At 35.6% G+C, this 22120-nt stretch overlaps 2 protein-coding genes across 3 annotated transcripts in view; one reads left to right on the top strand and one right to left on the bottom strand.

Moving 5' to 3' along the window:
- Positions 1 to 1601: 1601 nt before the first annotated feature.
- Positions 1602 to 2859, bottom strand: LOC307184239 (eukaryotic translation initiation factor 3 subunit M). Its single transcript, XM_079917565.1, has one exon. The coding sequence runs from the start codon at positions 2786 to 2788 to the stop codon at positions 1664 to 1666; it is 1125 nt and encodes a 374-aa protein (XP_079773691.1). The 5' UTR covers positions 2789 to 2859; the 3' UTR covers positions 1602 to 1663.
- A 6359-nt stretch (positions 2860 to 9218) lies between these two features.
- CDH12 (cadherin 12) overlaps positions 9219 to 22120 on the top strand; it is a 279426-nt gene continuing 266524 nt past the window's right edge. For both annotated transcript variants that reach the window (XM_079918024.1, XM_079918023.1), the window contains exon 1: positions 9219 to 9608. In XM_079918024.1, coding sequence (XP_079774150.1) covers positions 9378 to 9608 — 231 coding nt within the window. In that variant the 5' untranslated portion in view covers positions 9219 to 9377. The remainder of the gene's footprint in view (positions 9609 to 22120) is intronic.

The following is a 22120-nucleotide window of genomic DNA, read 5'->3' as shown; positions in this document are numbered from 1 at the left end:
CATTCATTTTAATTCATTAATTTCTCCTCTTTGGTGTTATACCTCTTGGAATTCTTCTTCTCTTTAATCTGGACTGGTGTTCCCTGAGCCTATATACAGTTTCCTTCCTAAAATTCCTCTCTATTATTGTGCTGAAAATTTCCTTTGCCTTTCTTCTTGTTAAATATCCTTATTACTGAATCCCATGCTTTCCTCTTCTTTTTTTTTTAAATAAACTTTATTTTTGAGCACATTTAAATTTACAGAAAAATTGAAACAATAGTACAGAGAATTCACATATATCCAGCACCTCTGAGATTATATCTTACATTAGCATGATACATTTGTTACAATTAAATAATAAATATTAACACATTATTATTAACTAGAGTCCATACTTTATTCAGATTTTCTTAGCTCTTGCCTAATGTCCTTTTTCTGTTCCAGCATCCCATCTGTTACATTTAGTTTTCACGTTTCCTTAGGTATCTCTTGGCTATGACAACTTTCCTTTTTTTTTGTTGTTTTTTGTTTTTTAAACAAGACGTGCCTTTATTTATTTATTTGGCCACATTGTGTGGCTTGCGGGATCTTAGTTTCCCAACCTGGGATTGAATCTGGGCCCCCTGAAGTGGAAGTTCAGAGTCCAAACCACTGGGCCACCAGGGAATTCCCAAGATTTTCCTTGTTTTTGATGACACTCAAAGTTTTCAAAAGTACTGCTCAGGCATTTTATAGAATGTCACTCAGTTGGGATTTGTCTAATGTATTTCTCATGAGTAGACTGTTGTTATTGATTTTGCAGAGGAACACCAAAGAAGTAAACTGCCTTTTTCAGAACATCACATCAAGGGTGCTCTAACAATGCAGTTAAAAATAACACCATGAATGTAAATGTGTGCTCAAATCTGTCTTCCGAGAGAGGGAAGGAGAGAGATTGTGTTCCTTGTCATCCATACTGGAAAGATGTCCCATGTTGAGTTTCTTTTTTTTTTTCTCCCACAGATATTTTTTCTTAGCTTATTGACGATACCAGTATCATATCATTTACTGTGTGTGTGTGTATATATATATATATATATATATATATATATATATATATATACTATATATATATAGTAAAGAGTAGGGTCTGGATAAGTCAGAGAGCAAGGATTAATGAACTCCACAGATCAAGATCAGAGAGTAATTATCACCTTCAGACATCTTTATTTAACTTCTAAGAGACAATGGAAGTGGCTTTACCATCCATACTTCTCTACTTCTCAGTGTTAAGTTTGTAACATAGAAGAGTTGGGGTTAAGATTTTGCTGCACCAGAGAGAGTGTAAATTTTCCTTTTGGTTTGGGCTTACTAGGACCAAGAGAGGTGTGGTAGGGATATTTGCTCATCCCCAATGTATTCCAAAAACGAGAACCACTTGTAATAATTAACATACTTGTCAACCTAGTAAGACATCATCTAACAAAGATAGACCCTTTCAGTGTAATTTATATAAAGTAGACCCCTTTTCAAGAGCTATTCTTAAAAACAAACACACCCAAAATTAAATAAGTAACTACAGAAACCACAGCCTTCGGTATCTCTCAGTTCTTTTTTTTTTTTTTTTTTTTTTTTTTCAGGCTATAATGTTTTACTATGATTTAGATTTTCCAAAAAGAACAAAATTATATAGCATAAAAATTCAGGTATCTGAAAGACTCAAAAGGCTGTTTTTCACTTTGTTCAAGTTTTGTTTCCAGGCATTAAGTGTGTCATAGAGTTGTTGCCATTGTTGTTTTCCAAATGTCCGATGTGTGCTATGACTGACAACTACTTTTCTCTGGGTTTGATCAATTTTGCAGTAGACCATTTTAGTTCTTACCGCATCAATAACAAATGCTTCAACATCATCAGCTCCAATCTGAAGTTCTTGTTGCATTGTGTCAAAAGAAATTTCTTTATTTTCCACTGCCATTCCCATAAAAGTAAGTAGTCTCATTTTTGCCATATTCTGTTCATGTAGTAGGCCAAGTGAATCAATGAAGTCTTTATTATTCTGATAAAACTTGACATATGATGCCAATTTAGCACTCACAAAAATGGTTAAAAGATCATGAATAAGCTCGCCTTCCAAAAACTTGACTGGTTTTAAAGTAAGAAGATGGTCAAAAAGAAATGCATTTGGGTCTTTCAATGCTCGCACAATACACCTGTGGGCATCAACTCGAGCCTGGGAAGCATTGTCCTCCGTGTAACTTCCTAGCAATTCCACCATGACTTTTGATGCAGCATCACTTTTCTTACAATCCACAAGTGCCTCATAAAGTAGCCTTAAGAGGGTGTGTTTTTTCTCAGTGGTGAGGTTCCAGTCAGAAATCCATTTTCTAACTTGATCCAGCTCAGTTGGAATATACTGGATGGCCCCACAAGATGCTGCCACTTTAATGAGGCTGCAATATACTGTATATCTTACAGGAGTATTCTTATCCATCCCATGGAAAAGGTTGCTTAGCAACTGCAGTCTCAGAGATGGGCGTTCACCTTCCCGAAATTTGACCAGTTTCTCACACAGGCTTTCAATCAGAGCTTCTTGCTTATCTGCTTCCAGGATCAACAGGAGGGATACCACACTGTTCATCACACTTTCAACATCTTTATCATCTTCCTTCAGACATACATCACAGGCTTCAATAATTTGAGCTAAATCTACATGAAGTCCACCTTCTGAGTTCTCTTCTGAAATTTCAGCTCCTTTAGATTTCAAATAAGCTCGAAGCTCAGCAGCCTGATCTTCCTCGCTGATGTCGATGAACGCCGGGACGCTCATGGCGAAGGCTGGAGCACTTGGAACACTCGGCCCTCAAACCACGCCGACCGGAAAAAGGAGCTGGGCCGCGCGCCGGCCTATCTCTCAGTTCTAACGACACATTTAACGGAAAAGCTGTCACTGGGTATTTCACATCTAACTAACCCCTGCTTTGATATATGACCATTTTTTTAAATCTCCCTTCTGCTAAAAGCAATGTGTGGCTCCAGAGACTCATCATTGGGTTTGGAAAGTCTTTGGAAAGCCAATTTGGCTCCACAAAATTTAGGAATAATAGACAAATGTAAAATTTTAAACACTGTGCCCGAAATCCAGTATATGGAGTAAAACGCATCTCTGGTGATGTCCTTTGTAACAAATATGTCTTCTTTAAAGTTCCCATGTTTCCACAGGGTGCTGACACCTCAGAACAAGTCTCTGTTCTTGATCTTGTAACAGCACCATTGGTGCTGGGGCAAGTGTACCCAGGTTGATGGCTCCTCATAATTTTTCCTTGTAATTTTGGCTATATTTCATGCCTGAGGGAGTTGTTTCTCTTTTACTTAAGAACCAGAGTCCTTCAATCTCCTTGCATTACTTTTGTTGTGATATAACACTTTAAAAGCTCCCCGGCTGACAATGTGGCTGGAGGTTGGGATCTGCTGGGAGCTGCATTATGCACTGAAAATAATATCTGTTCCTCTGTTCACTGAAGCACCACAGTTTTATAGAGTGTTGGAATGGATTTTAGGATCCTAATGCAATAACATGAGTTAGGAAATGCATGTGTATACATGTTCTAATTGAGTGATGGGATTAACATATATTTTATTTCTTCTTGTATTTAACTCTACAGACATAAGAATATTGTTGATGGTGTCCCCACAATTCAAATGCTACTTGACAGACAGTTACTTAGCGTAAAACTATGCTATGACGTTATTAGACATTATTCCTCAGATCTGTCTTGGTCCAAAGCCTATCTTTTCATTTATTTCTTTTATTATGATTTTTTAAAACTATACCAAGCCTGGAAGTGACCCCCAAATTCAGAGTCATCACTTAGATCCCACAGGCTGCCCTCTTATCTGACAGACCCCAGCACAGCACCCGCAGTTCAGTCTAACTGGGAAGAGGCTGGACAGCTGGAAAGTGCCTTACCTTCTCTGTGCTTTGGGTCACCCGGCCTGTCTAGCGCCTTGCTGGGTGGATAAGCTGGGCTGTTGTGCCGTTTCTGAGTTTTCAGCCACCATCCAGTCCTGTTAGCACACTGGCCATGTCTATTACAGCTTTTTTTTCTTTTCTTCTGTCTCTGCCTAGAATTATGTGTCTCTTTTTACATCCTGGTGGGTGAGGGCTGGGGGTCCTGAACCTCCTGACTTCAAAGGAACTATATTGACCTAATTGCTTCAAATCTTCTAATTTCACAGAAGATCTAAATGAGTCTAAGAAACTTTATGCTGCCCAATATTGAAGTAACTACTTTGCTTTGGAAACAGAATTTGGAACTCAGGTCTTCAAGCTCATATTCATTGTCTTGCTAGGATTTGAAACCCTTGATGTTCTCATCTATTATGCATTCGTTCATTCAGGGATAGTGGAGAACAGAATCCAAGGGGATGGGCTCTTGAGTCAGAGTGCCCAGATTCAAACCCGCCTGCTATGCAGTCCTCTGTGGACAATGGTCAAGTCATTTAACTTCTCTATTCCTCCATTCTATCTGTCAAATGGGTATAATAACACCTTCACAGAGCAATTGTACTGGTACAGAACACACAACATTATATGGAACATAGTGAGTTTTCAGTAAAAGTTGGCTATTATCATTCGATGACCGATTCCCTCAAACTTAACAAATGCTTTTTTGGTACTTACAATACACTGTTATAGATGCCAGGAACAGCACAGCTGAGAAAAGCTGACAAAAGAGACATCATTGATACTCTTTTAGCCCCTGTTCACTCTACTCAGAAAAGTGGAACAAATAATCATACAAATAAACCCGTAATATAAATTATTACTATTGTTAATAATATTATTTATCAGTAAAGGGTTTGAGAGAAGGGGAGAATGGCAAGGGTCTAGCATGGTGTAGAGGTAGATCATGCAGGCCCTATTAAGTTCATGAATATCATCATAAAAATCCTGGCTTTTAAGATCTACTGTCTTAGCAACTTCCAGATATACAATACAGTGTTAACTACAGTCATCGTGCTGTGTGTTACATCCTCAGCATACAGTGAGAAGGCTTTACATTTTTGTTTTTTGATTTTTTTTTGTTTTTTTGTTTTTTTTTTTTTTTTGCGGTACGCGGGCCTCTCACTGTTGTGGCCTCTCCCGTTGCGGAGCAACAGGCTCCGGACGCGCAGGCTCAGCGGCCATGGCTCACAGGCCCAGCCTCTCCGTGGCATGTGGGATCTTTCTGGACCGGGGCACGAACCCGTGTCCCCTGCATCGGCAGGCGGACTCTCAACCACTGCGCCACCAGGGAAGCCCGGCTTTACATTTTTAATTATAGATCTTTCTACTACAGTGTGATATGTGAGTTCCTAAAAAGCTTTGCCTTCTGCAGAATTCATACTAAAACAGCAGCATTCATGGCAAAGAATAAGATTAAGTGCATATCTTCAGAACCTATGAGGTCACCCCTGGCCATCACCATCCTAATGAAAATATCAGCTAAATAAACTACTCATACATAAATATTCCTGTAAATATAAAAACATATTTTAACAAAAAAGAAGAAAGTAATTTGACGGCAGGGATATGGGACACAGCAGGCTAAGTAGAATATGTGTCCGAGAGAACCAAAGGAAAGAACAAGAAGTGGGCACGAGGCGAGGGAAATGGGGGGCTCTTCTGCCACACTGTACCCTTCTGTGGCTCCTTTTCACTTCAGCCTCATGACAATGTTTTGCATTTAGGGGCTGTTTTTGGTGATGTGAATCTTTACAGTGCTGGGGAATTAGCTTATGAAAAAACATACTTTCTATGTTACTTTTACATTCTTCTTCACATCCAAACACCCATTCTAAGGTGACAAAAGGAGGATGATGTGGGCCAATTAGAATTTCTGAAAGATTCCTCTAAAAGGAGATCAAAACTCAGATTTCAGACACCTCCACTTCCAAGGGGAAAGGGTATCTGGACTCATAGTGATGGTACTGATGAAGAATATAGTCAGCTGGACAATATCAAAAATCTCTAATATAAAATAAAAAGACACTGTTTAAAGAAATAACTTTAGGTATCAATGCTCACTAAAATCTGAATTTTTATAACTCATGCCCCAAAAAAATGGAGGAGAAAAAAATCAATGGAACAGAAAGGCAAAAATACAACCTAATTATATATAATAGACTAGGTTTGGGAAGTTAGAGTTCCTGACATCCATTTTTTCTACTCATGTTTATCTCCCCATCTGTTCTGTATATATGCCTGGGGTAGGATTGACATGAGTAGGGGAAGAAACATGGACAGGGTGGAAAATCCAAGAAATTAAAACATTTTAGTTTTTGGTGTTAGTAATTTAAACTTGAAAACAGATGAGGAAAACGTGCATTATTTTTACACAGGTTTATTGCATAGATTTGCAAATATCCTCGGACATCGCAAATATATTGTCACACAAACATGACACAGTTTGTGCTAGATATTCGAATTTTGTGCAAATATATTGTCACACAAACATGACACAGTTTGTGCTAGATATTACTTAAGTAGAAATTGCAGGTGGGATTTAAACTCTATTGTTTAAATCAGTTCTATTCAGTAGAAAATAATGCAAATCACAAATGCAAGCTGCATCTATAATTGTAATTTTTTAGTAAACATTAAAAATTAAAAAGAAATAGGTCACATTAAATAGTTTATATTTATTTAACTTCTATATCCAAAATATCACCAGGTCAACAACTAATAAATATAGAAACAATAGTGGGATTTTACATTATTTTTTTTTGTACTAGTTTTTTGAAATGTATATAATTGAAAAGTAGAGCACATCTCAACATCAACTTGCGAGATTTCAACTAGACAGCCACATATGGCTAGTGGTTAGCATATTGCATAATATAGATCTAAGTTAACTTTTTATGAACATTATTTTGCCAGAATGAAAAGATGCAATAAAATATATACTGTTTATGTTTTTGTTAGTAGCTAACAGGTGCACCCATTCAGGCCAGAAAAAAATACATATCCTGCTTTATTTCTCCTTTTGGGAGTGTCCTTGTAGGATGCTCTCAAAGTATAAATTTTAACTCTCCCCATCTCATATCTTAACTCAAGCATAGTGAATTGCTCTCACGTTAAATGTTTAAATTTGAATATTTGCAAAGAATGCATTATACTTTTTATTATATTGTATGTAACTGAATAATCATTAAACCAAATTGCAAATGACAGGTTGACAAAATGCCCTGTTTTATAGGTGTGTGATTGAATATGTATTGTTTTACTCCTCTTGTTTTGTAAGTGCTGTACATAACTTCTGGCCTCCAACATTTTTGGCCCTTGGAAACTTCCCAGGCTGTGGGCAATGGGCCCCTAGTGCCAAATGCATGAAAGTTCCCTGGCTGGAACCACATTTTTCCCATGCTGCTTACAGAACATAGATCTGCTGTTACCTTTAGGTCTCACTGCAGTTGGCACCTATAACAGGCTTTTGCTAACTTAAGTTTTGGTCACTTAAGTTTTGCCATCAGGATATTCTGTTTGCTATCTTTTTTTTTTTTTTTTTTTTTTTTTTTTTACAGCACTGGTACATTTGCCCTCATTTCTTTATATGACTATTTATTTTCCATTTCTGATTTACGAGAGGGAAGGATTGTGTCTGTTATCTTATCTACTGTTTAACAAAGGTCCTAGTACCTTGTAAACACCCAAACCTTAGATAAGCGAATGAAAAAAAGTGTTTGTTGTAAGGGGATGTTCAAAGCTCATTTTACCTAAATGCAGGGCAGAGGTTGTCCATCTGATAGGGACCCAAGGTTGCTCTGAGCTGCACACCACCTACAAAATAATTCCTTTTTATCCAGTGTTTCTAGTATGCCAAGGCTAGAGAAACTTTTTTTAAACTTAAAGCTTATAATAAAGACTTATAAAACAATCTGAGATTTTCTCAATAACTTACATCTTAGTAAGATCATTTACGTTTAGTAATTTATGTTATTCTTTCTTTCATGGTCCTATTCTACCTATTCTCTAACTTCAGAGAATTTTTTTGCTTTTTTAAAACTGCTTTGTTTTTTCCTTATTCTCTAAATCTCTGGTTCTCAATCTTGGCCTATTTTGCTCCTTCCAGGGAATATTTATCTGGCAATGTCTGGAGACATTTTTTGGTTGTCAAAACTGACTGTGAGAGAGGATGCTACTGTCATCTATCGAGTAAAGGAAAGGGGGTGCTGCTAGAAATCATAAAATGCACATGCTGGCTCCCCAGCAACAAAGAGTTATCCATCCCAAAAGGTCAATTGTGCCGTTTGTGAAATCCTACTTTCAGTTCACTTTAAAAATAGTGATCCTGGAAAAGAACTCTAATACAAAAAATACGTGCACCCCAATGTTCATAGCAGCACTATTTACAATAGCCAAGACATGGAATCAACTTAAGTGTCCATTGACAGATGAATGGTTAAAGAAGCTGTGGTATATATAGACAATGGAATATTACTCAGCCATGAAAAAAGAATGAAATAATGCCATTTGCAGCACTAATGCCATTTGGATGGACCTAAAGATTATCATACTAAGTCGACCTAAAGACTATCATACTAAGTCAGACAGAGAAAAACAAATACATGATATCCCTCATATGTGGAATATAAAAAAAGTGATACAAATGAACTTATTTACAAAACAGAAATAGATTCACAGACATAGAAAACAAACATGATTACCAAAGGGGAAAGGCGGGGATGAATTGGGAATTCAGGACTAAAAGATACACACTACTATATATAAAATAAATAAACAACAAGGACCTACTGTATAGCACAGGGAATTATATTCAATATCTTGTAATAAACTATAATGGAAAAAATCTAAAAAAGAATATATATATATATATATATCTGAATTACTTTGCTGTATACTTGAAATAATGTAAATCAACTATACTTCAATTACAAAAACAGTGATCCCTGTTTTATTCTTAATATGATTATTAAATTAAAAAAATGATTGCTTCTATTTATGATATACCTGTTGCTTTATTGTAACTCATACTTTTCAAGTCTGTAAAACAAACTCAGATGTTTTATCCAAGTTAACAGGTTAAAGAGCAGTGACCATTTACCAATATAATTCTTTTAAAGACTTTCCTCTCTGTTTCTTTAAATGTTGGCAGATATAATGAAAGTTTTGATGACTATCATCATGTAATTCTATCAATTTAATGTATCTTTGTTAATCTGTTTTATAGGTCCCTTTAGATGGAATATAATATAGCAGAAGCCTTTTCATCAAAAGGATTGATGCCTGCATTATCATTTCTGCAATAAAAGAGAGAGCTAAGTGGTAGAGGCCACAGACACCTCAAACCTGGATTCCACAATACTGCATTAAGTGCTGGAGTTTTTATTACTCTGCTGTAGGAAAGCTTTTGCCAATGCTTACAAGGAACTGTTTATCCCTGCTGCTCTGGGTCCTGTTTGATGGAGGTCTCCTAACACCACTTCAACCTCAGCCACAGCAGACTTTAGCCACAGAACCAAGAGAGAATGTTATCCACCTGCCAGGGTGGCGATCACATTTCCAACGAGTTAAACGTGGCTGGGTATGGAATCAATTTTTTGTGCTGGAGGAATACATGGGCTCCGAGCCTCAGTATGTGGGAAAGGTAATGGCGTGTTTCTTTTGACAACAACTTGATGGCAAGGGGGCTTATGCATTGTGTATTGTGTATGGATGTTTTGCACAGGAGTTGAACAAACCGGTGAGTAGAACACTGGAATTGAAATCTGAGTGACCTGGTTTCTCTTCCTGACTCAATGGCCCGGGTAAGCTTTGGAATATCATTTAATCCCTCTTTGCTTCCATTCTCCCTGGTTATTTTAATGAAGTTAATATATATTCTATTCCTATTTTTGGCATTATTCGCCAAAGACATGAAGTTAATATGTGTAGATGAAATTAAAACTGTTACTATAACGCATTATTGGTCATAGCCATTCTGGAATTGTTTACCAATGAGAGACAGGAAAAATCAGCAGGTATAAATAGTCTACATTTTTGTTGATATCTTTGAATGACCAGAATGTCTCCCTTTCCCTCCCTCTTGGAAAACATGATATACCATTTAGGTTGTGGTTCTGGAGTATAGATGGTCTCAGACTTACAATGGTTTGATTTAGGATTTTTTAACTTTACAATGTCATGAAAACAGTATGCATTCTGTACACGCATAACCATTCTGTTTTTCACTTTTAGTACAATATTCAATAAACTACATGAGATAGTCAACACTTGATTATAAAATAGGCTCTGTGCTAGATGATTTTTTCTGAGTGTAGGTTAATATAAGTGTTCTGAGAATGTTTAAGTCTGTCTAGGCTAAGTAATGATAATCAGTAGAATAGGTGTATTAAATGCATTTCGACTTACAATATTTTCAGTTTACAATGAGTTTATTGGGATGTAACCCCATTGTAAGTTGAGGAAGCTCTATATTTGATTTGGCTTGCTTATACTTTATAAATAATTCCATTATTTTAGGCTTTACAAGCTATTTATGAAGCTATTTATGGCCAAAGTAATAAATGCTGGAACCCAGATATGTACACATAAATCTCAACACAATACACAAATTTTAATCTTATTGTAATTTTAAAGAAATTAAAATTTTTTCACAAAATAGTTGATGGCAACTGTTTCAGCACATTTGTGTTTCACTGCTATTTTTCTTACATAAAATTTTTGACTCATGTCTATAATAGATAGACCGTATCAATGATACCAGAATATTTTCCAGAAAAATAAATATTTTATGTATTTTGATATTTCCATTTTTTAATTTTCTAAAAGATTTTTCTATGGTTTTAATAAAAATATTTATGTTTGAAGAGAGTTTAAAATAAATCCAAAGACAGAAATGGAAAACCATAGTAGAAGGAGTGTTAGGAAGCTGATATAGAAGATTATGTCTCTGGAATATTAAAGTCCCTAGAGATTTCAGAAAACCTAAACTAATGAGAAACATGATGAGTCTTATGATTCTAATACTGGCTCAAAGGAAGCAAATCTATTCAAGATCTAAATTCTTTGCCCTATGATTTTAGAATTTACCTTTTGGAAATTTATTTTTAAAATATTGAATAATACAGTGGGGAAGGTCTTCAGATAGAACCTTGCTGAAAATGAACATGTAGCCAGGGTTGCCCTAGTGTTACCAAACACAAGTTTATGTGCCCGATGCACCGTGAGTCCAAACAAACCAAAACATCAAAGTTTGGAGCAGAGAAAGGTTTATTGCAGGGCGATACAAGTAGATGGGTGGCTCCTGCCCCCAAAACCCTGAGCTCCCTGAAGGCTTTCAGCAAAGCACTTTTAAGGCAAGGTGAGGGAGGGGTGTGGTTAGTTGTTGCAAACTTCTTGGTGTCGGTATCCTTTGTTCTTGCAGCTGTCCACATAGGCCAGGTCAGGATGTTCCTGTAAACCTCCAACAAGACAAAAGTTATTCTCTGTTCTGAAACTTTTTATCTCTACATGAATGGACTCTTAAAGGTCAGAGTCTTGAGAATAGGTTATCCTGTATATTTCAAGCAATAGGCAACATTCTTTTACAAAAGGTGCAGAGCCAGCATGACTAAGCATAGGCAACAGAGTACAAAGGTAAAAGAAACAGATCTAATATGGAGTCAGATTTGTTCTTCCCTATTACACTACTGTGTATGGGCCCTGAGCAAATTTATTTTCTGTGGGGTACCTATCTATACATAAAATTTGAGTCACATCAAATCAGTCTTTGAGTACCATTCTGGCAGTCCAATTTTTAGTGATCTTGCAAAAAATATACAATGCCGTTTAGCAGGAGTAATATCCTTGACAGGCCGTCTACTAGGAATCAGGGCCTGGTCTTGTGGCCCTGGGACAACTCCATAGGTGGTAGTCCTGAGGTCCATATGGTATCTGGTGAACCCCAAAATTGAGCAGAAAGTCAGAAAGACCCTTAAAGGAGAGAAATGTCTGCTGAGGCCCAAGCAATTCTAATCCATCCCAGGGCACCCCACTCAGATGGCATTGCTCCACAAATAGCCCTCGGCACAAGATGGGCATTAGCAACTTTTGAGGAAAGCACTCCCAAGCATGGATGTCCCCTGATGTTACCATACATAGTTTCTGCTTGTATGATTCCTCTATGTGATCACAGAATATAAAAAAATCACTAACCTTTTCTATGGTGAGATAATTTCATGTTGTCCTGGTGCACTCATTTCTTGTGAGTTAATTTTGCATAAGGATTGAGTTTTCAAATCCAAGACAAATGAAGAGGGCATAGCTCTAGAACTCTGCCTCCTGGGTGTCAGTTATATCAACTCTGCTTGTGATGGAAGCTGGACATCGCATTGAGGTTCTGGGCAAATGTCTGCTGAGAAGCCATTCTCTGGTTTTGACTAAAGCAGATCCATAGCCTTTGCTTGCCAGAATTTGAGGTGAAAATTTAAATTTTGTTGAAAATTTAATGACTTTTAATCTATCCTAGCTAGTGTAGTATTTCACATCCCAATGGACATGATTAAAAGGATCTAGGAGCTGCTTATGCAAGCTTTGATAGCCTTGAATTCTATTTTTATAATTACTATGATAGTATGGAATTCACCCAAATCATTTAAGAGATGAATTAGTGTTTATAAATAGATTAAAAAGGTCTAAGATCTAGCCTATTATGAAATTAAAATATTATTTTCATAGACACATGGTTCCCCATTTGTAAAGTATAATGAAAACCCATGGTTCTCAGGTAATGTATGTTTCTAATGCAAATGAAACAACAGTTGCCAAGATTTCCTTTCCACATGGAAACTAATTAAAGTTTAATTAACTCTGTCTTGATGATTGTAGATGTGGAAATAGTGATATGATAACATTGGGACCAATTCAAGCATTATATATATGTGTGTAAACATATAAATATATTTGTGCTCCTGCTTTTCTCTGGAAAGGCTCTGAGACAGTTCATAGTAAAGCAAGGTGCTATAAATAACATGGAACTCTGTGTCAAGGGAGTGCACAAGTGTCAAGAACAATGGTCAACTGAACTATTCTAAGTGAGCTTCAAATTTAATGTATGTTTCTTTTCAGCAAGAACATACATGGAAAGTATTAATTTGTAGAGTTCCCACTATTGGAAACTCCACTTATTGAGAGAAAAAAGCAATTTCCCTACCTTCAAATATAAAATAATTTCTTCCGGTAGAAATTAAAGGGGGGTGGTTGAGTGGCTTAATAGATATTAGCCTCAACACTGTTATATTTAATATTTAAAAGGAGCAGGTGTTATTGTTGACATCCTTTCAAGAAAGACCAAACCTTGGTGTTGCTTATAATGAATATTATTTTATATACATATACATCCCAAGTGTGTCAAGAGGCAAAATCAATGCTTTTCTCAAATAGACATTTTGGATTTACTACAACACTTGGACACGTGTAAGGTGCCATATTGCAAAGCAACACAGAAATTAATTTGATCAGCAAACATTTTAAATTCATTTATTACCTGTTGCTCAAAGTCACCTCAAAAAATTATTATTAAAGACACACACACGTGCACATTTGCTTACACACACACATGCACAGTAAGTTGCTTATACCAACAAATATAACTGGGTGTCTTTGTCTGTATAGTACTAAATTATGTCATAGCCTCAAAGCTATGTATCAAGAAAGTGCTACCCATCTCATCTTCAAATAATAATTTAGAAAATTGAGTTGTCACTTCAGATGATCTTTGTTAGCAGCAATTCTTAAGTTGAAAGTGTTTAAAATGGCAGAAAGATTAAGAATTGAAGCATATCTAAACCTTAATTTCAGAGGCATTTCTTTATTTAACATTTTTCGTTGAGAATGCATTACAATTTCAGAAAGCATTAAGCCTTGTGGGGATAAATTTAAGTATGAATGTCTTTAGATTGCAATTATAACAGGTAAGCTTTATTGAGCATCTTAAGGCAGGATTTTAAACCCTTTACTTACCAAAATTTATGTAGTCTTCACAACAGCACTAGGAGGAAGATTATTAGTAGCCCCATTTTACACATCAGAAAAGTGAGGCACAGAAAGTTAAATAACTTCCCATGGCCCAACACCCAATAAATATTGAAACTGGGATTTTAAGCCGGGTAGAGCGGGATAATTTAGTTTCATTGTACCAGAAGGTATCACATTTTATTGTCCTATAAGCATCTTAGGAGTGAACAATGATTTTAATACAACAATTAATTTTAATACTGTGACAAAGACCCTATGAGGAGCTGTGGAGACAAAGGAAGGTCTATGACTATGCCTAGAAGATGGAGGAATTCAAGGAAGCCTTCACAGATGACGAAGCACCTGAGATGAGTCTCAAAGGATGACTTTATTTTTTCAGAAAAAATAGTCTGAGGAAAAGTTTTTATAAGCACTGAGGCTTGAAAGTGCTAGGTGAGCCTCGATAACCATATTTCAATATAGTCAGAGAGTGTGAAACCAACATTTCAGAGTAGGTAAATAGAGAAAGTGCAGAGGCTCAAGTCTGGTACCAAGATCAGTAATATCTGTTCTTTTATTTTTTTTTAATTGAGATATAATTGACATAGAATAGCAGTTTCAGGTGTACAGTGTAATGATTCGACATTTGTATACGTTGTGAGATGGTCACCCCAAAAAGTCTAGTTAAAATCTATCACCACACAGTTACAATTTATTTTTCTTGTGATGAAGACTTTTAAGATTTACTGTCTTAGCAACCTTCAAATATGAATACAGTATTATTAAGTGTAGTCACCATGCTGTACATTACAGTATCATTTGTTCTTAAAGGCATCAGGATCCATAGTGTCTTGGTTGAGGATTCTCATGGACAGAATTACAGTTCTAGAATGATTACTCAGAGATCCATTTGAAGGACTTGGAGACAGAAAAACAGACATGGAGATGAGGAGCATATGAAGGGAAAGGTCACAGAAGGATTGTCTCGGAAGTAATAAAGGAAACGGGATATTAGAGTTGGACATTTGAAAGGTAGACAATAGAAGATTTCAAGATCCATTGGTCAAGAGAATATAAAGGATGAGACAAATAATTAGTGGATAATCATATGTAGAGAATGAGTAATCTTAGTAATCTTAAACTGTCATCTTAGCCTTCAGCAAGTCGTAGTAGTAACATCAAAGATCACTGATCAATGAGTACTCATTTTAGAGTAAGAAATAAAAGAATCACTGCTAATCATTATATATCCAGAGTTGCTTAGAAGTATCCAGGTGAAGTATCTCATAGATATTTAGACACATTAATCTAGAGTTCATAAAAGATCCTATGGTAGAGATACAGGATCAGGAGTAATTGGTATACAGATGGTGGTCAAAATCACATAAGTGTGTGACAAGCTAGGAAAAATTACAGAGAAGATATGAGAACCCTGATTTTTAACTGAAAAGCAGATGAAGAATAGATAGATCTAATTAATAAGAAGTAAAAGACAAACGTGTAAGAGTGTTATGGAAAGTAAAATAAAGTTTTAAGAATAAGAAATGACAAATAATGTCAAGCTCCACAGGTCAAGTTAAACAATGACTGGAACACCTCTACTGATTTTGTCATTTAGTGAGCGAGAGGTAAACTTACTCAAAGTGATTTTAATCATTTTCTCTAGGGTTTGAAGAAAGGAGAAAGGGATGTGTACAGCCTGTAGATGGCATTTCAAAAGTGTAGGTGAAATTGATTGGTGTATGCTGGTTTGATCTGATAGGGATTCTATTAATATTTTCCAGAGAAAAAAAACCAATAGGATGTATATAAATGACTTAAGGGAAATGACTTTTTAAAATATTTTCTTGTGGTAGAACTAATCAGCAATGTGTGATTCTCCTCACCAGCAAGAAACCCTAAGAAAGGAGGAGAAGGTGTAGGTCACTGCATCAATTCATTATTGAAGTTTTTTTGGGGAGACATTGCGATGGAATAGACAGAAGAGTACTAAAAAAGAAGTCCAAGAGAAACCAGGATGGAACTACAAACACTAAGGTTCCAAAGAGACATACCACTAAAAAGATATGCTTTTTTTTATATACACGTGCACCTCGGTGATATTTCAGCTTCAGTTTAAGACCACAGGGATAAGGGAAACATTGCAATCACGTGAGTCACACACAGTTTTTGGTTTCCCAGAGCAAATAAAACTTAGTTTGCACTGTACGTAGTCTATTAAGTGTGCAGTAGAATTATGTCTGAAACAACAATGTGCATACCTTAATTTTAAAAAAAACTTTATTGCTAAAAGATGCTAACTAACCGTCATCTTAGCCTTCAGCAAGTCGTAGTAGTAACATCAAAGATCACTGATCATATCACCATAAAAATATAATAATAACAAAGAAGTTTGAAATATTGGGAGAATTACCAAAATGTGACCCAGTGGCAGGAAGTGAGCAAATGTGGTTGGAAAAATGGCACTAATAGACTTGCTGGACACAGAGTTGCCATAAAACTTCAGTCTGTAGAAAGTGTAATATCTGAGAAGCACCATAATGTGAAATGCAATAAAACAAGGTATGCCTGCAAGTGTGTGTATGTGTGTATTCACATGTATGTGCGTGTGTGTGTGTGTGTATATATATATATACACAAAAGTCAAGGCAGTAGCAATAGAATTTCATTTTTTAAATAAGTATATGTAGAATTTGTTTTGGATTAGTAAAAAAAACAGAATAAGAAAGAAAGAGAAATAGAGATAGTAAAATAGCATATTAAAATGGCTACAACTGCACTGCAAAATTATTTGCCTATCTGGAAATTCTAAATTAACACAATATTAAGGTGATATTTTGACTCATGTACATATCTCTTTGCATCCAATAAAAATGCAGATTATATCATAAAGTTATACCAACACATAAGTTATTTTCATGGCTCAACATCTTTCTTTCTTTCTCTCTCCCTTTTTCCCTTCTCCCTCCCCCTTCCATTCTTTCTTTCTTCCTTCCATTCTTTCTTTCTTTCTCTCTCTCTTTCTTTCTTTCTTTCTTTCTTTCTTTCTTTCTTTCTTTCTTTCTTTCTTCCTTTTTCTCTCTCTCTCTCTTTAGTTCATGAGTCACATAGCTTTTTGAAAAGCCCATAATGTGCTTTTCATGGTTCAGTTTACTCCTAAAGTGTGAGCTTTCAATATCAGAGTAATCCCTGCTCATTTGAGATTCAAGGTTCATCACACCAGCTCAATCTTCATACAAGATTTAAAACTTTATGCATCCTGTTGACTCCTGCCTCACTTACATACCTGAGAACCTTTGCAGTATATTCAAGTGCCCTAAATCAAGGTCTTGTTTCTAACCCATTCTGCTGCCAAATGGATTGACCTTGCTGCTAATCAAGCATCTTTAGCTACCTGCTCTTTCTGTAGCAAAACATCAGAATAAACCATTAAGTAAACCTGATATTTTATTACACACCTTGGTTCTTAAAAATATCCCTGAGTTTTATAGTTTCTCTCAATACGTGAGGCTGTCTTTGAAATAATCATTTTGGGGTATGATTAGACAGCAGTATATCTAAAAGGAAAATTGCTGAAATAGAATTTGAGTAAATAAATAACACAATATGCTAAAGTTCTTGTCAAATAGTCGATGCCCATTGTATGCCAGTTCTCTCTCCTTTACAATTTATTTCTTGCTTCTAGCATGCTAGTTGTTTCATAATAGCTGTGCCATAAAGGTCTAATGGGATTATTTTAATTGAATTGTCAGGGCCGTGAGTGAAATTCAACTATCTTTAAATCAATATATGAATCATTAAAAACAACATTTCAAAAATAACGTGGATGGCTTTAAGATTTGAGCACTCATTTCTTTTTCTCCTTCTTTCTTCTCCTCCTGTTTTTCCACCTTACCTCTAATTATCTTTCAATCCTTCCTCTTCTTCTGACCACTTCTCTATATTATTTAGGGATTTGCCTGAGTAGTTACTTAAAAGCTAAGATAAAGAGTTCAGAGGCTTTGATTCTAATTTCCAGGTCTTATAATAATTATCCACATGAAAGCACACGTGTGTCAATCCACATGACTAAGAACATAGTGGAACATCATATACCCAGATTATGCTCTCACCAGAAATAACCCAGATGCATTTGTCACAGACTTCACAGTACAGATCACTCTGTGTGTGTGTGTGTGTGTGTGTGTGTTTATGTGTATGTTTCCAAAATTTTTTTGGTAAAATATTAGTTAAAAGAAAGTTCATTGGATTCTTTGGAAAACAGTGCTTTCTGTTGGCTAATATTGATGAACCACTACCACTTACATATTATACCAGATGATAAGAAGTGGGGCCCAATGGAATGATTAGAGAAGTACCCTGGGAAAGGCCACCTGTATGAAAAGATAACAGAAAAAGCAAGTACAAAGTGACCTGAATGATAAAGATTTCAAATTTAATGTTCTCATCTTCCAACAATATTGAATTGATGAATCTATGCCACAGTTATGCCACTCAGACCTACACTTGTAATATAGAGGGGTTCTTTGGATACATTTTAAACATAACAGATATTTGAGAAAAATTCCTTTTTCTTGACTCTGAAAAAAGTGTGACCACTGTCATAGGAGGTACTATCTACGTATGTTTCGTTGTTTGTGAGGAGCAACATAATTTATTGCTACTGACATTTAATCAGTACACCTAATATATGAAATTACTATTATAGAAGCATATGTTTTCTACTCCTGGAATTTCCCATAGAGATTGCATAAAGGAGATTTACTATATAGCATATATCAACGTAACCACTTTAGAGTAGACTTTTAATCCATATTCATTCTCATTATTTCTTTTTGCTGTTGTTGTTTTATGGCATTTGTATACTTTATATTTTTTAACATCTTTACAGAAGTATAATTGCTTTCAAATGGTGTGTTAGTTTCTGCTTTATAACAAAGTGAATCAGCTGTACATATACATATATCCCCATATTTCCTCCCTCTTGCATCTCCCTCCCTCCCACCCTTACTATCCCACCCCTCTAGGTGGTCACAAAGCACCGAGCTGATCTCCCTGTGCTATGTGGCTGCTTCCCACGAGATATCTATTTTACGTTTGGTAGTGTATATATGTCCATGCCACTCTCTCACTTCATCCCGGCTTCCCATTCCCATTCCCCATGTCCTTAAGTCCATTCTCTATGTCTGCATCTTTATTCCTGTCCTAACACTAGGTTCTTGAGAACTATTCTTTTTTTTTTAGATTCCATATATATGTGTTAGCACACAGTATTTGTTTTTCTCTTTGACTTACTTCACTCTGTATGACAGACTCTAGGTCCATCCACCTCACTACAAATAACTCAATTTCATTTCTTTTTATGGCTGAGTAATATTCCATTGTATATATGTGCCACATCTTTACCCATTCATCTGTTGATGGACACAGGTTGCTTCCATGTCCTGGCTATTGTAAATAGAGCTGCAATGAACATTGTGGTACATGTGTCTTTTTGAATTATGGTTTTCTCAGGGTATATGCCCAGTAGTGGGATTGCTGGGTCATATGATTGTTCTATTTTTAGTTTTTTAAAGAACCTCCCTACTGTTCTCCATAGTGGCTGTATCAATTTACATTCCCACCAACAGTGCAAGAGGGCTCCCTTTTCTCCACACCCTCTCCAGCATTTATTGTTTGTAGATTTTTTGAAGATAGCCATTCTGATCGGTGTGAGGTGTTACATCCTTGTAGTTTTGATTTGCATCTCTCTAATGATTAGTGGTGTTGAGCATCCTTTGATATGTTTCTTGGCAATCTATATCTTCTTCGTTCTCATTATTAAACAATGCTGCTCCTTTGTTGTTTTTGTTGGTGTTCTTGTTTTCTGTCAGCTAGCATGAACAAGCAGTCTTCCACAGTTTCATGAATGTTGGAAGAAAACATGAGATGCCTGGGTCATAGAAAAGGGACATTCTTACTCATAGCACAGCAGGCAATAGAAGCATCAGCATCATCGAGTCAGTTCCCATTGCCTCAGGTGCCAATGGGCAAAATGGATAGGTCAGATGAGTGTCACCACATGCTGTGGGTTACATCACAGGAGAGGAACCCTAATAATTCCTGTTCTTCATTTGGAAGGGAGAGATTATCATTATTTTGTTGCATTACAAGCATTGTGTGTACCTTGCTTTGGAAGAAGACAATATATCTCAACATTTCAAAAGTTGTAGCTATATAAAATTCTTGAAAATATAGTCTTGAAAAAGGGCATTCGGTGCTTTCTGTGTAAGACCTGCAAGAACAAAAGAGACAATGGAGAATTATCTCTCAACGTGATATGGTGTGTTGACTCACTAAAGCAACACCAAGTAATACAGTGAGTTAGAAGTTAGGAACAGTTTAAATACCTTCTTCTGCCAGCTAACTGACTTGCTTTCTCAGTAGTCAAATGACAGCTCTCTTTCTCTCTCATTCTCTTTTTTATGCAACATAGATAAATCATATTCTCTTCCATTCTGAATTTTGGACGCAGAATTATAAATATAAAGGAGTAGTGGAACTGAATGTATGAAGAAATGTCCCAAGTCTACTTCTGGCCCTTAGTGATGTTGGTCTCCACAAATGAACTATCTTCTCAATAAGTATAACCTTTTCAGTATACATTCTTATTTTTTATCTTAGTGATAGAAAATAATTTGTCTTTTAGCCACTGGGTATGAATAATTGTTTGGAATATAGCCTCATAATTATAATTATAGTCTCACTCCTTGATTAAAATTACCATTTCCATCATAAATGGTGACTTATTGTAATAAGGGATGAAGAGTTCATATAGAATTAATTTTCTCTTTATTTTACAAAGTATTCAGTGATATTTAATTTTGAAATAACTTGAGATAGTTTGGAATTATTTATGGGATTTTATCATACTTTCAGCCATCCATTTTAAAGGATATGAGATTGTAATTCAAAATGTTTTCAAAGTGATGGGCAAGGATATTTTTGCATGATATATAAAAGATTCTAACTACTATTCTCTGTTGAGTAGACTTATAAACTAAACAATAAATTGGTAGCATTGACAAGAGAGAATCATAGTTATGTTGGCCATGTCAGCTACTATCGCAAATTCATTTCAAATAGTAACTTTTGAGGCCATTTTAACCAGTGTTGTAGCTTTAAAAAACAAACAAAATAAATTAAAACACAAGGAAAACCATACTTTGAAAATAAAGCCAGATAATAAGAAATGGTTGAAAACATAACCCTCCAGTAATTTTTCACTTCACTTAAAATATTTTGAACATCAAATAGGAAAACATTTAAATTATTTTTATTATCCACTATATGATCATGATCAGGAAATTCCTTTAAAATTCTTCCTTTGCTTCATAACTGTCTACAAATAAGAACACTGAATGTTTTCTTAAGTCTACAGCTACACTCATGTAGTTCTAAAGAAGCACATGGAAATTAGCAATAGTTTAATTTTTAACAAATGATTGAAGTAAATTGTTTAATTAAACAATCAGAGCTTCTTATCCCATTTAAAGCCTAGCTTTAAAATTTCATTGAAAATAAAACTGAGACCAAAAATAACATAAGGTAAGTATAATTATTCCTTTCTTTTTCTTTCTTTCTTTCTTTCTTTCTTTCTTTCTTTCTTTCTTTCTTTCTTTCTTTCTTTCTTTCTTTCTTTCTCTTTCTTTCTTTCTTTCTTTCTTTCTTTCTTTCTTTCTTTCTTTCTTTCTTTCTTTCTTTCTTTCTTTCTCTCTTTCTCTCCCTTCTTTCCTTCTCTCCTTCCTTCCTTCCTTCCTCTTTCTTTCTTCCTTGATTAGAAAATGTCTTAAGAGAACAAAATAAGGGGAAATTTAGGGGAAAAGTAGAGTCTATTCTAATGGATAAAAAATAGTAAATATATCTACAAAGATGCACTAGACTTCCTTTTAGATAGTATCATTGAAGACTTCCCAAAATTCATACATATATTTTCTATCAGGGAATTACTCCAAGGTACACACTTTATTGTGAATGTTTGCATATCCCTTGGTTCCCTGGAGGACACAGAGCAGTGAGTGACATATCTGACCGCCTCTCTACCCCTAACAATTGGACCCTCATCATCACCCCATGAAAGCTTGTGCAAACACTATGTGTTTCCAGTTAAGTGAACACTTGTAA

This window comes from Stenella coeruleoalba (genome assembly GCF_951394435.1).
Source record: "Stenella coeruleoalba genome assembly, chromosome: 3".
Taxonomy (NCBI): Eukaryota; Metazoa; Chordata; class Mammalia; order Artiodactyla; family Delphinidae; genus Stenella; species Stenella coeruleoalba.
The sequence above is the reverse complement of the archived record's forward strand: the minus strand, read 5'-3'. Positions and strand labels throughout refer to the sequence as shown.

Coding starts and splice junctions, on each gene's coding strand:
- LOC307184239 (XM_079917565.1), bottom strand. CDS start 2,788: ATGAGCGTCCCGGCGTTCATCGACATCAGCGAGGAAGATCAGGCTGCT.